This window comes from Nycticebus coucang, chromosome 9 (genome assembly GCF_027406575.1).
Source record: "Nycticebus coucang isolate mNycCou1 chromosome 9, mNycCou1.pri, whole genome shotgun sequence".
Taxonomy (NCBI): domain Eukaryota; kingdom Metazoa; phylum Chordata; class Mammalia; order Primates; family Lorisidae; genus Nycticebus; species Nycticebus coucang.
Window position 1 is genome coordinate 78,168,986 of NC_069788.1, and position 15,361 is coordinate 78,184,346.

General features: G+C 42.3%; 2 protein-coding genes across 3 annotated transcripts in view; one reads left to right on the top strand and one right to left on the bottom strand.

Moving 5' to 3' along the window:
- The window catches only part of GMDS (GDP-mannose 4,6-dehydratase), a 657,290-nt gene that overhangs the window by 575,571 nt on the left and 66,358 nt on the right, over positions 1–15,361 (top strand). The gene's annotated exons all lie outside the window — the stretch shown is intronic.
- Positions 12,147–12,694, bottom strand: LOC128593551 (60S ribosomal protein L23a-like). The gene has a single exon (XM_053601625.1). The coding sequence runs from the start codon at positions 12,684–12,686 to the stop codon at positions 12,216–12,218; it is 471 nt and encodes a 156-aa protein (XP_053457600.1). The 5' UTR covers positions 12,687–12,694; the 3' UTR covers positions 12,147–12,215.

Sequence of the window (15,361 nt, forward strand, 5' to 3'; positions counted from 1 at the left end):
GTTGGGATTTGGATTCCAACATCCAAAGAGCTCAGGGAAAAAAAAACTTCTCTTATGACTCATGTGGCCTCAAAATCTGGCCTGAACTGACTTATAGTCTGTGTTTTTAACATTCATTGTGACTACTTATACATTTTGCTGAAGGAATATTTGTATGTTTGATTATGGGGTACTGTCTAGACTTTGCTGGGGTGCTCAGGAACATGAGATTCGAGTAACCATAAATTTACCATCTACTGAGAGTAAAAGGGGCACATGTCAAGTACAGCACCAGTTGAGTCTAACTGGAACCATCCCAGCAAGCCAGGACAGATGTCCACCTATGTGTGCTATACCAGTCACCTTGTCCTTCCGCCAGAACATCTCACTTCCAAATGTTCCCCAGAGGCTTTGCAAAGGGCACAGGGACTGCGTACCTGTGATCTAATTGCTGGTTCATGTGTCTATTTCCACAACTGTATTTTAAGCTCTTTAAGTATAGGAAAAATGTTTTCCTATATCCCCAGTGCCTTGCCTGACTTGTAGTAAGCTGTCAATTCTTAGAACTTAGTCATCACTTTGTATTCTCGTGGTACTGAATCTCTTGAACTAGCATCTTGTCATCAAAAGTCACTGATGCAGGAAATGTCCACATAGTCTTTGTCCAGCATTTAACCATGAGTGTTATTATTAAATGCTTTAATACAAAAAACATTAAATGATCTACTTTTAAAGGCACTTTTTATGTAGGACAAGTGTGTAAATGAGCCCCCTAAAACAAAGAACAAGATCATAGCCAGACTGCCCTAATATTAGTCCACAAAGCAAGCTCCATGCAGGCAGGAACTATGTTTAATTTATTTACTTTCTATTTGTTTATCTCTCTTCTCACGCATGAAGATAACCAAAAAAGTCCCAGTGGGTAGCATTTACCAAGCACATGTTACAGCCAGGGCACTGTACTCAGCACACCTTATACATTTTCTTACTTAATCTTTCCCATGACATAACAAGGCAGCTATTTTCATGCTTCCCATTCACCTGTCCTGGCCTCTTCCTTTCTGGGGTCCCTCTGATTTCCTGACATTTATTTCTCATTGTTCTTGCTGCCTTCATCCTCTTCGTCTAACAAACCATGCTGAATGATCCACCCCACCGACCTTCCTTCTTTACAGGCACATTCTGGCCCTGTTGCCTGTGGTGGTTCCCTGTTGCCTATCCCATGGAGCCCATGCTACTCTGCCAGCCTTCATAGCTCCCCAGAATCTGATTTCCCTGTGAATACACATATCCTCTGCATCAGACGTGTGCCTCCCATCTCCTCTGCCTCGACTCAGGCTCACCCTACCTGCGGAGTGTTTACCTCTTTATGTTTGCTCTTTCATATTTACAGCCAACATCACCCAATTCAGACCGGTAGACACCCTTGTGTTGTTAACTAGTTGTATCATCCATGTTGATCTTGTCTCCTTAGTAAAAATGTTAATTTGTTGGAGTCAGGGACCTTGTCTTATCTTGCTGTTGTGTCTTCCACCGTGCCTGTCACTGTGGTGGACAAATGACTGGAGATGAATATGATAATTGATGAACCTTAGAAAGTTTCAGAAACAAGTGTAGCTTGTAAGGACCACATTCTTAAATTCATTTTTGTGGGCAGCCTATACCAGAAGTAAAACAAAAGGAGAGGAACAATATGATGACTTTAAGTCTGAAATATAGACCTAAAATCATGGAAGAGACACAGCTTAACAGCATCGCACATGGAAAAGACCTTGGCACTGTTGTGCTGTGAGCTGAGTATGAGCCAAGAGTGTGTCATGGGGTCCTCGAGAGTGCAGTTCAGTCTTGGGCTGCCTTCATAGCAGTGCAATGCTCAGGAGGGGGCCCACGGCCCTCACAGTGCCCCACAGAGGCACTGACAAGACAACATAAAGGGACAGTGCCCAGCGTGCCACCCCATGGCTTGAATGGGGGTTGGATAAGAGGATTGTATTTCTTTTTTTTAATTTAGTATTTACCTTTATTTTAGTATAATTTAATTATAAATTTATATAATTTAGGGTTCTTTATTATTTCAATTTAGTATGAAGGTACAGATGATGAGGTCACATTATTTGTGTTTGTTACGGAGAGTCCAAGTTGTAGTTGTGCACCTTACCCAGGAGGTGTGCTGTATATCCCCATATTGTGCCTGTTAGGTAAGAGCACACCAATCCTCCTCCCTCCTCCCCTCTCCCCCTTCCCTCCACCCCTCTGCTCCCAACTTCATTTTAATTGTGTTTTTCTCTTGTGTGGGTGTGTATTTGTTCGTCTACTGGCTTCATATTAGTATTGAGTACATTGGACACTTGTTTTTCATTCTTGTGTTACTTTACTAAAGAGAATATTCTCCAACTCCATCTAGGTTAATATAAAAAATGTAAAGTCTTTATCCTTCTTATGGCTGAATCGTATTCTGTGGTATACATACACCACAGTTTGTTAATCCATTCGTAAATTGATGGGTACTTGGATTGATTCGTATTCTGTGGTATACATACACCACAGTTTGTTAATCCATTCGTAAATTGATGGGTACTTGGTGATTGTGAATTGAGCTGCAGTCAACATTCTAATGCATATGTCCTTAGGGTAAAATGATTTCTTTTATTCTGGGTAGATACCTAGTAATGGGATTGTAGGATTAAATGGAAGGTCTTCTTTGAGTTCTTTGAGGATTTGCCATACTTTTTTCCAAAGAGGCTATTAGTTTGCATTCCCACCAGTCTGTTTCTTTATATGAAATATCTTTGAATGGACTTCCACCCAGTAAAGAAAAAGCAATATACAAAGCAACTTAAAAAAAAAATCTTTTGAATGAAACCCTGTAACTGGTTGAGCTACAGACTCCTCTTTGGTATGACAAAACATGTTTAGATGTGTTGTAATATCACTTTAGGGTGGGACTAGAGATAGTAAAGGTGAAATCAGGTAACAACTGCCTGCCTTAGGAATATTTGCAAACTATCAGTTAAAACATCTGCTTTCCCTGAGGAAAAAAGAGAGCCAGAGGGAAGGAGGGAAAGGGAAAGAAAGAGCGAGCGGAAACAAAATGAACACACCCCTGTGCTCCAGCTCAGTTTTCCCTGTTGTGCCCTGTACCTGGTGTGGCCACCAGCTCTGTCATTTTACAGAAGAGTTGACCACCACCAACACAACCCACTACAAATGTACTCTCCACATTCTGCTTTAGAAAGATTTCAGCTTCCTTAACCAGAATGTACTGCTGCAGCTGTAACTCAGGGCATGGATTTTGTTTAGCACTTCAGCTTACGTTTGCATATATGGGCTTGAGTCCAACTGCATTAGGAACTCTACAGATAGTGATCTGGAACAAAAAACCCACAATCGTAAGTCAACACAATTGATTGTCTTCACTTCTTAGCATGGACTGGGGTGGAGTTGTCACAGAGACCATAGTTATCTTTCACAGAGAAGTGATTTCCCCCAGATTGAGGTTAGGGTCACCAAAAGGGCAATGAGGCAGTGTGATTATCTGTCATTCAGTGTTCTTTAGCTCTAAGACCTTGAGTGCTCATGGCTCCAAAGCCATAGCCTAGATACCTGCAGAAACCTTTCCCCAGAAGCTCTTAAGGCCTCCCCAGGGCTGCCCTTTTAGCACTCTTTCTCTACCTTCCTAACTATTCTCACCCCACAGTGAAATGATAAAACGTAACCAGGATTGCTGCTATCAGCACATTAAGCTGTGGAGTGGGCAAAGGGTATTTGTAATCAAGATTTTGTTTGAAAGAGTAGAAGGCACTGTAATGTTTTAGTCCGGGTTCTTCCAGCAGCTCTTTGCCCTGACTCCACAACTGCAGAGCCATACAGGAAGTACCCATCACTCTAAATAAACATCTTTAATTCTCTTAAAGGATCTCCATTGGTGCTTTAGTTAAGCTGCACCTTTACACAAAGTCAGATTCAACCTACTGCTGTCAAAACACGAGATTGTGTCAGGCATCACTGAGAAAATAGCTTTGACCACATTGCGTGTAGAGCCTTTCTCCCACTCTTTCTGGCCGTAAAGGGGGCATTCTGGTTTCAAGTCCAGTAATACCCAAGAGAACGATTCGTCATTTAAGAAGAATCTCTTACACCCCCATCTCAAAAATCTTGGATAGCTGACATTTTATAACATCATGTCTGCCTGAAAAAGGCAAACTCATATGTTGTGAATTGGCTTTTAGCTACTTTGAAAGAACTGTTTCTCTTTCAATCAGAACATTTAAGTTCTGCCCCAAATGAAATTATCTGTCATGACCATCATCATAGTTCTAAGTAATTTAAACTTGCGGAAATGGAAGACACATTTATAGAGGTATGGAAAGGAAGAAATTGATTTATAAATAAATTCATTACTTATAACTAATATTTATATGTAATTTGAAAGTAATAAGACCTCTGCCCCAGTGCTTTTAGATTTGTAGCCTATGGTAAGAAAATAAAATGTATGAATTATTTTATTTTTAATTTTGTTGTCAAAGGCCAAGATAATACTGTCAGAAATTTGAATATACATTTTCTCAATTGAACAGACTTGTCTTTAAATGGAAACATTGCCCTAATTAAAGAATGAAGTTGCTCTGTTGATGAATGGGAGAGAGTGTCTAGTAGATGTGGTATGCTCTGAAAACACATCAGCAGGCAGTATTTAACCAGGTGGGGAAGAGGCACACTGTAGACATACTGAGGCTGAAAGACAGAATTTCTGTCATTTTTATTTCATTTTCAGTGGGAAGAAAACATTGTATATGCATAGTGAAACATTCAATAATGAAAGAAAGGTAATCTGTATTTTTAAATAACAAATATAACTTATATGAAGAATGGGGGTGTGTTGGTTAATTATAAACCAGAACTTAACACAAATATAGTTTATCCCTTTAGACCGAGTGATGCACTCCCCATAAGGGAAGGGAGAAAGGGAAAAGTGAACAGGGGAATGAGTTGAGAAAGGTATGCCCTATAGGCAGGGGGAGGGGATATCTGGCTGATATATAGTTGATTACCTAAAGCTTCCAGAACCCAACTTACAGGACGCCCTGGTCTGTTACCCTGGCATATCATAGCATGAGCTGGCTTCCTCTTGGGATTTTGTGCTTTGCTATCATGATTTATGAATAGGATAAGTAAGGACTGGCCCCTCTCCTTGACTTCTGCTGCTTTTTGTCAATTATCTTTTAAAGTAAAGGGAGGTTTCAGATTTCCAGAGCCTGGATGGATGAGTTTGAGTCTTGGGACCTCTGTACCTGGTGAACTGTTGCTCAGCCTGGTGTCCTGGGACAACACAAGCTATGCTGGACCCAGGATCTTCTCTTCTGCTTGTCATGTAGACACACATCAGATAAAGAGTTGAACCTACGAGACACCAAAAGCAGATGCTGTTGCCCTCTGTTACCGTTTTTCTCTCAAGTTAGTGTCCCTGACATCCAGCCAGGCTTCAGGTCATCCTTTCTTAGCCACCAATAAGAATTTTAAATGTGACATGGAATCCTTCCTCTGCAGCTTCTGACCCAGTTCAGAGTGACTAGTAACCAGATAACCATAGGTCTGCTTTGCCCCCCAAGAGAGAAACTAATAATTTACAGAAACTAATGTCTGGGAGTTATGAAACTACCCCAGGCTCTCCCTTCTCCCTGCTTTAAGTGGCACTCGGGAGCTCCACACTTAATCTGATCAGCAATGTTCATGATCTTCTGATGATTTTGTGACTGTATGAAAATGGAGTTAAGGGATTGTGGATTTTTTCCTACAAGTGTAATAAAGAAATTCAGAATAAAAATAAAACCTTTCAAAGAGTAGTTGAGAATGAAAGTGAAAAGTTTTCTCATACACAAATCTGAAGGCACATGCAGACTTTTCCTTAAGGAAATTTTCCTTTTCCTGCACCTCTAGACGTTATAATATTTCTGCCATGTTAGTAAATGCAAGATACTTAATTAAATGGTAGCTTCTAACTGAGAGTCTTTCAACAGATGGACAAAATGGGTAAGCAGGGATAGACCCAGTTTTTGTGGAAGTTCATGCATTTGAGTGGCTTCCCTTGTAGGAAAAGAATGCAAAAATACTTCATTTTTGCAGATTTTTCACACAAGTATATAATCATTTCTTGGCTGGTACCTGAGCTTGGAGAGTACCACTGAGGTGCTAATGTCTCTGAATAGAAGGAAGCTGGAAGAGAGAAGGGGACACCAGTAATAGTCCCCTCTCCTCAAGGATGTCCTCGCCCTAATCCCATAACCAGTGACTGTGTCACCTTACATAACAGAGACTTTGCACATGGGATCAACTTAAGGATCTTGACCTGAGGAGATAGTCTTGGATGATCTGGGTGGGTCCTTCTAACAGGAGGGCAGCAAAGGAGAAGGAGAAACAAGGACGGAATAGGATCAGAGTGATGTGAGGAAGGGGCCAGGAGCCAAGGGGTGCTGCGGCCTCTGAACATTGGCAAAGGCAAGGGGACACACTCTCCCCAGATCCCCTAAGGACCAGCCCTACCCACACTCAGAACTATCAGAGGATGAACATGTATCCTCATAAGCTCTTATATCCATGGTCATTTCTTAGGTTTAGCAGCCCTCCTAAAGACCACGTCCTCCCTGGCTCCCTGCATCACCCCTGAGGCCAGTCCCTCCTGAGGAGCTCCTCCTGGCTGCTCCAGGCCTTACCGTCTCTAAGTCCCTCCTCCCCCTCCCTTCCCCCCCCCTTCTGTTTTTTTCTCTACGCCATCTTCATTTTTCTCATTTCTTTCCATTCTCAAAACATAAACCTGCAGGTTCGTTTGCCCAGCTCTTCTTCTGTCTTCTGCTTATTCTCTGACCGGTTGCCCAGCCCAGGAGAGGAATGCCACGCTGACAGCACGCAGAGCAGCCTCTCTCATTTCACATGGCGGGGAGGGTGCTGTTCAGTCACGCACAGGGACTGAGAGATCGTGTCAAGCAGGTGGAGCCTTTAAGAGTGTATATGTGTTTATAACATTTTATAAAGGTCCAAGCCACCCATTCAGCTTTGCATGAAAGTGGTGGTGGCGGCTTTTAATCACCCAGTGGTTGTAGGTTGTTGAGAACACGTGCTATGAATCCTAGCGGCACTGCCTGTTCAGAAGACTTTTAGAATTTTTATTTGGCCAGGGAACAAGAACACACTCATAAGGCAAAGGAGGGACTTATCGGCTCCTTCCTGAGGAAATATGCACCCCTACCAAAGGAAAAAAAAGAGGAAACTAGGAGACAGCATCTCCACCTGAAAGCTGGGGGCACCTGCATGGGCCTGTCTCAGTGCCAGGCTGGGCACCCATTGTTTTTCACTTCAGTGTCACCTGTGTGGACTTGACTTAAGGCAACAGTCCTGAGTCAGCTCATCTGGCCATTTCATTTCCTTATCAAAGAGATCAGTGATTCTATGTATTTTTCTAATAAGCAAAATCTCTACAGATAAAAGAAGGCACCATAAAATACGCCACTCTTCTGGAAACAGAAGACTGCTGACCTTGTCTGCAGGGAGGGAAGGTGTTTTGCCTGAGATGTGTGCATGTGAATTTATACCACACAGGGGCAGAGGACAGTTCAGGGAAACCAAGTTTGCATTTCAAAAGCCTCAAGTCTCATCTTCATAGGTGTGGCCTATCCCTTCCTTGTTCATCTCCAGTAATACTGGACATGCACAGGAAATATAAATACTGCAGTGTATGTATACGTGCACATATACACAGAGCTGGAGTATACATTCACCAAGATAAACTGTGCTTGCCAGCGCTTTAATCTCCCCAGGAGGCTGTTATTCCTGGAGTCAGGCCCCGGAGCGCCAGCTGAGGAGAGGAAACTAGATTCTGGCGTTCAGAGACTGGGAGGAGTCCCTCATTGTCCTCGCAGAGAACACATGCATAAACAGCACTCACATGTGGCCGCCAGTGATGTAATATGGATGATCTCCCCCAGAAGACGCCTTTCTTGTCAGCGTGCTACCTTCTGGAGGCACTTTACACTTGATAGTCTCCGAGTCATACTGGATTCCTGTGGAACGAGGGAGCAGGAAGTGCCATCGTGGTGTTTGCCCTATTCAATTTGAGCCATCAGTCATGGAAGTTAAGAGATAATGGACAAAGGGAAAAAGTTTTCTCTCGTGAATTTTCATCATTTTAATTCTACTTAGCATCTGGTTTAACTTCTACTTACGGTTCAGACCAGCGGTTCTCAAACTTGAGCATCATAATCACCCCAAGGGCTTGTTAGAACCCAGATTTCTGGCTGGCCACAGTGGCTCATACCTGTAATCCCAACACTTTGAGAGGCTGGGAGCAGGCAGATCAGTTGAGACTATACTGAGTAGTAGCAAGACCCCTCTATACAAAAAATTTAAAAATTAGCAGGGTGTGCTGATGTGTGCCCAGAGGCCCAGCTACCTAGGAAGATGAGGTAGGAGGATTACTTCAGCCCAGGAGTTCGAGATTTCAGTGAGCTACGAAAATGACCCCATCGCACTATAGCTGAGGTGTCAGAGAGAGACCCTCATGCAAAAAACAAAGCAAACAAAACAGATTCCTAGGCCTCATCCCCACAGTTTGTGACTCATAAGGTGTGATGTGGTGCCACCAGATTTGTTTTTCTAACAAGTTCCCAGATGTTGCTGATGCTGCTAGCCTCACCTGGGGACCACACTTTGAGAATCACTGGTTTAGAACATATGGTTTTAGCAGTCCAAGGTTTTTGCATTGTTTTCTGTTAAGAAATAGCTAAAAAGAAATAGATTTGGGTTTTTGTTGTTATTGTTGTTGTTGTTTTGATACTAATTCAATCTCTGTGATTGAAACGGTGTCCAGCTCTCCCACTCTGAACAGAACTGAAGGTTCTTGGGACATAGGACTTCTAATACTGACACTGGGAAAGTCCTGGGTGAACATAGATGAGTTGGCCACCTTAATTATTGATCCAGCTTCCCAAAATGCTTTATTGGCATTACCAGGGTCTGGCTTAGGTGGGGAGCTTCCACAGCCAGCCCCATGCAGAGGGTGCCGAGTGTGCTACCCTGGGGCTCCGTAAGAGTTAGAGGGACATCTGCTATCAAAACACAAGAGACGGTCTTCAGAGGTGTTAATGACACCCCATGAGTAGTATGTAGGAATTACAGCCTCTTAAGTATGTGGACCTGTAGCACTTAGGCTTACGTAGCCCACAGCTGCCACAGTCTTAGGTCACACATGACAGGCTGCCCTGTGCTGGCCTGTTGCCTTCCTACTGCGGCCCTGCCGGCTAATAATTATCATTTCCATCTTTCAAAGGTGGATGTTTAAAAATGCCGTTATTTACCTCATAAATTCAGAACCACAGACTAAATACTTGTTCTTTTCTATATGACCCCAAAGAAGATTAAATCTGAGTCTCTTTATTGTAACCACTATTCCTCCAACCACGCATGACTTCTCTTCTTTTGGAGATGAAGCTGCACTGGTGTGGAAGGCAGTGGACTTGTTTGGCATCAGGAATAATCCCGGACTTCACTTCTGCATCTTCCAACTACTAGTTATATAACTTGGATCAAGTCACCTTTTAACTCCTCTGAGTCTCACTTTTAGCATCTGTGAAATGGCCATAATAACTCCCTTCTTCCCTTAGCTTATCTTGAGGAGAAAAAGAAAAGATGTCTGTGAAGCTGTCAGTAATCTGTAGATGTGCTCCCCAAATGTACGTACACGTGTTAAACCTTCTGTTATTCCAAAAAAAAAGGATTTGGCATGTCAACTTGAGGAATATTTATTTAAGTGGAGGAGAAACAAAGCAACTAAAGTAGCCAGAATTAGCAACAAACAGAAGAAAATTCTCAGGGTGGGATTGTTCTTTAGCTGGTTTTACAAGGATTAGCAACGCGTGACCCATTCCAGAGCAGCAAACCAGGGGACTGGCCTGACCTGAGCTCAGGGAGGACTGCTCTTTTCGGGAAATTTTCCTCTGCAAGTCACAGATTACAGGTGTGCACTAGAAGGCCAGGCCTGAGCTATCACTTCCTCAATGTCAAAGGGGCTCATTACATTTCATTACAGTTATTTTCTTTTTGTTTAAAACATTAGGAACCCTAGAGCACTGAACCAGAATCACCCTCTTCTGCGTGTTTTCATTTCTGCCTCCTACTTTTCTGTTCCTCATCATTTCCTCTGTATTTGTGTTATATGTCCCATTTCTCTCTATGTGTCTGCCTGCAGCTTCATCATCAAAGCTGGTCTAGGGCGGCACCTGTGGCTCAAAGAGTAGGGCACCAGCCCCATATACTGGGGGTGGTGGGTTCAAGCCCGACCCTGGCCAAAAACTGCAAAACAAACAAACAAACAAAAATTATCTGGGTGGCGACTGTGGCTCAAGGAGTAGGGCGCTGACCCCATATACCAGAGGTGGTAGGTTCAAACCCGGCCCCAGCCAAAAACTGAAAAAAAAAAAAAAAAAAAAAAAAGCTGGTCCACATGGTCTTCTCATTGTTTTTGTCATCAAGCTTTTGACTTTGAAAAAGAAAGACAGAAAATACGTGAGTTTTCCAGTCAGGTTTAGTTTGCTTAGAGAGCCACAGGCTTCATATTAGTACCGTTTGTTCTCAGGGCTGAGTCACTAGGTTCCAAGGTCTAAGTTTGAGTTAGGAAAAGAACACATGGGATTCAGAAGAGGAAGTGCCAGAATCTCACTGACAGTTGACAGGGAAGGGTCCCTAAGCATAGGGACCTTACAGGGAAGAGCACACATCTCCTGCTTGCAACCTCAGGGATTCTGCCAAGAGCTACTTCCAAACTCCATTTGTCATGGCTGTGCGTGTTAATGTCAAGAAAAGAGTGTTAGACATTGTCTGTGACTCCAAGAGAAAGGCTCCATGACTACCAATATCCCATGTTAAGAAAAGCGGTGGATGGATGGGCGTGGTGTCTCATACCTGTAATCCTAGCACTCTGAGAGGCCAAGGTGGATTGCCTGAGTCCAGCAGTTCATGACCAGCCTGAACAAAGCAAGACCCCTATCTCTACTAAAAATAGAAAAACCAGCCAAGTGTTGTGGCAGGTGCCTGTAGTCCCAGCTACCAGAGAGAGTGAGGCAAGAGAATTGCTTGAGCCCAAGAGTTTAAGGTTGCTGTGAGCTGTGACACCACGGCACTCTACCCCAGGGCACTCTACCCAGGGTGACAGTGAGACTCTGTCTCAAAAAGATAAAAAAAAAAAAAAAAAGAAAGAAAAGCTGTGGCTTACATGTCACCATCACTGCTCACTCTTCTGAACTAAGACATGTAATTGAACTATTCCTATTAGAGAAATTGCATTGCTAGGCCCAGATTATAGCAGTCTTTGCATTAAGATATCTATACTTTTATAAAGGGTATTACTGATGTGAGTCCTCGAACTATTTCAAAGCTGTTCATTGGTTCAGAATTCGTACAGAAGGCTCAGACATTCATTTATTATTAACTCACTGTGGAGGTGAAAACTTTTATCAGAAATGAGGACCCTGAGCAGCAGCCTGACTCTTCACTATTGCCCAGAGAGGCAGTGATTCTAGTAGATGAGCAGTCCTGGATGTGTGACTCTGCACTGCAGTTGTCAGAGTATGTGACCAGCCTCTCACTTTTACTCTCAGGAAAGGTTGTTTTTTAAAAAAGGTTGCTCAAAGGCCGGACACGGTGGCTCATACCTATAATCCTAGCACTCAGGGAGACCAAGGCAGGTGGATTGCCTGAGCTCACAGGTTCAAGACCAGCCTGAGCCTGAGCAAGACCCTGTCTCTAAAAACAGTCGAGTGTTGTGGCAAGTGCCTGTAGTCCCAGCTACTTAGGAGGCTGAGGCAAGAGAAGCACTCTAGCCTGTGAGTTTGAGTTTGCTGTGAGCTGTGACACCACGGCACTCTATGAAGGGCAACAAAGTAAGACTCTAAAATAAAATAAATAAAAAATAAAAATGTTGCTCATAGAAGAATGAATGTTTTTTATACAAAATTAACAAGAAAACAAAAAGAAGTTGTACTTGAATGGCATCCTCCTCTACAGTACTGTTGAGTGGCAGTCCCTATTCTAAGAGCAGTAGACAGTTACGCTCAGAAAGCAGAGTTTGCCTTGAGTCCTGTGCTCTCAAACTAGGTAGTAATTGATAAAAGCAATAGATATTTTTCTTTTTCTTTTTTTTTTTTTATGGTGAAAAGTTATGTATTTAGAATTGGCCAGCTGGACTTGGTTTAGATGATCCCAATTTTGTTGGCAACATCCAAAGCAACATAATCAGGAGCCAGTCGAACATATGCCTTCTTCTCACCATCAGGCCTGATCAGGGTGTTGACCTTGGCCACATCAATGTCATAAAGCTTCTTCACAGCCTGTTTGATCTGGTGCTTGTTAGCTTTGACATCCACAATGAACACAAGTGTGTTGTTGTCTTCTATCTTCTTCATGGCAGACTCCGTGGTCAGGGGGAACTTGATGATGGCATAGTGGTCAAGCTTGTTTCTCCTGGGGGCGCTCTTCCGAGGATATTTGGGCTGCCTCCGGAGTCTCAGAGTCTTTGGCCGCCGGAAGGTGGGTGATGTACGGATCTTCTTTTTTTTGTGGCTGTGGATGCCTTTTAGCACTGCCTTCTTGGCCTTCAATGCCTTTGCTTTGGCTTCCGCTTTGGGAGGGGCAGGAGCTTCCTTCTTCGCTTTCGGCGCCATCTTGTGAAAAAAGCAATAGATATTTTTCATTTGAACAGATGCATGTCCTAATTTTACTTATCTCTTTGTTCATTTATTTTTTGAGAAAGAGTCTCACTGTGTCACCATGGGTAGAGTGCGGTGGCATCATAACTCACAGCAACCTCAACTCTTGGGCTTAAGTGATCCTCTTGCCTCAGCCTCCTAAGTAGCTGGTACTACACATGCTCACCACAACACCTGGCTACTTTTCTCTATTTTTAGTAGAGATGAGGTTTCTCTCTTGCTCGGACTGATCTCAAACTGCTGAACTTAGGTGATCCACCTGCCTCCATCTCCCAGAGTTCCAGGATTACAGGTGGGAGCCATCACATCCAGCCTACATGTCCCAGTTTTAAAATTATTTTGTTGCCACTATAAAAAACTTTTTAAGACTTTTCTACATTTATGTAACATTCATGGCATTGTTTAGTGGGAAGATGAGGAACTTAATTCGACCAACATTCACTAATCCTGTTTCTACCTCTTACCATCCTACTAAAGCATATCTAATTCTAGGAGCTCACAGGAACACACTTGTGCAGATACATGTGTATGTGCACACACATGGGCCTACGATGCCATTACAAAACGTGTGTTAGGTTTTAGTATAATAGGAATGATTTTTTAACATGCAGATAAGAAATATCAAAACCTGGCACTACCATTTACTAGCTATATGGCCTTGGACATGTCACCTACCTCTCTAAGTCTCAATTTCTACATCTGTAAAAGTAGGCTGTAATGCCTACTTTTTAGGGTTGTTGGAAAAATCAAATACAATATTGGTATATAATAGGTACCCAATAAATGAAACTGTACCATTTTACTGATTTTAACATGCAAATCTTTTCATTTCTTAACAACCCCTAAATTGAAATTCATCCTAAAATTGATGGTGTATAAAACACTGTACTTTGGTTTACTGGGCAAATTTTTCTCTCTTTTAGGTATAGACAAAACAGTTGTACCTCTTACGGTCAGTGGCATTTTAAAATCAATGAAATCAAGTAATTGTTATCATTATCCTTTCTCAAGTTATCAGAGAATGTGCTGTTCATAGATGTGTTTTAGTAAAGCCACCATTGTTCCAACATACTTTTTGTGGTCCAAGAATTTCTCTTTAGTGCACGCAGATGTGTAGTGAATAAAACACTAGCTTTGGGATTGTAGAAACATAGTTTTATGTTATACCAACATCTCTCAGCCCTATTACCTACTAGCTATATAACATCGCGCAAGTTAACTCCACTCTCCAGGTTTCCATTTCCTCATACATAAAATGGGAATAATAGTTTTTACATTGTAAAGTTATTATAAAGATTAAAATGAGACAATGCACATAAAACAGCCTCCATGGGGGATATGTGATACATGCTAAGCAAATGATAAGAGGGAAAACAAACTAGAAACCATGCTAGTAACAGCTTTATTCTTTGCCATTTTAAAAAATTTTTATGGGGGGGTGGGGCCTTGGTGTGTGTCACACTTTATGGGGGCAAGACATGATTGCAAGAGGGACTTTACCTAACAATTGCAATCAGTGTAACCTGGCTTATTGTACCCTCAATGAATCCCCAACAATAAAAAAAAAAAAAAACTAGACTTCAAAATATAAAGACATACTATGTTCTTAGAAAAAAAAAATTTTTTTTATGAAACAAGCAAAAGTGATACAAAGGCAACCCTCATCAAGTTGATGGCCACATTGAGAGATAAAAAAGACTAAGCATGGAAGAAATTCACTTCCAGCCAAGACAAATTGCCATCCTGCCTGAAAGGAGACAAAAACAAAAAACACAAAATATATGGATATCTTATTTTCAGTACATGGGCTATCAGGCAACAGAGGGGAGTAATCTCTGAGATACAGGAAACACAAGGTGAGCCCTGCACTTGGCCCAGTTCACTGCTGGGAGAGTGGACAAGGTACAGCACAGAGGTGGCATCAGGCAGAGACAAAGAGAGATCAGTTCACAGGAGGAAGACAGGGGAGGAGAATAGGACAGAATTGTACAGATTGCTGTGGAGATACACAGAGGTCCCTGGGGTAGTCAGGAGAGCGCTCACCAGCATGTGCATGTGAGCAAGCTACCTTGGGCTGGTGAAGAGCCATCCAAAAGGATTAAAGGGAAGAGAACTGAACGTTCACCCAGGGCTGGGAATGTGGCCTGTTCCCACCAGCCAACCAGGAAAAGATCAAAATCCACAGGGCATTGGTTACAGTTAAGGGTCTTACTTCAGAAGGGTCTTGCCTCTATAGTAGAGATTTATTAGTTTTACATTAGACACTGCTCCACACCTGCCTAATAAATCAGAAGAGGAAAACCCAAAAGGAGCACACGGCTTCTAAGCAACTTAACTGTGTCCCAGAACAAAGTCCAAGGGTATATGTAAGAATAAAAAAGTATCTATTGTCCCACAGGATAAATTTCACAATTTATGGCATACAATCAAAAATTACCAAATTTACAAAGAAGGAGGAAGATTTATCCCTGAAGGAAGAGGAAAAGAACTACTCAAGACCAACTCAGAACTGACACAGATGTTAGAATTACTGGCAGAGATGTTATACCAATTTTTGAACTCTTTCATGTGTTGAGAAAATTAAATAGAAGGAAAACATAAAGAGGGCACTCAAATCAAACTTACAGAAA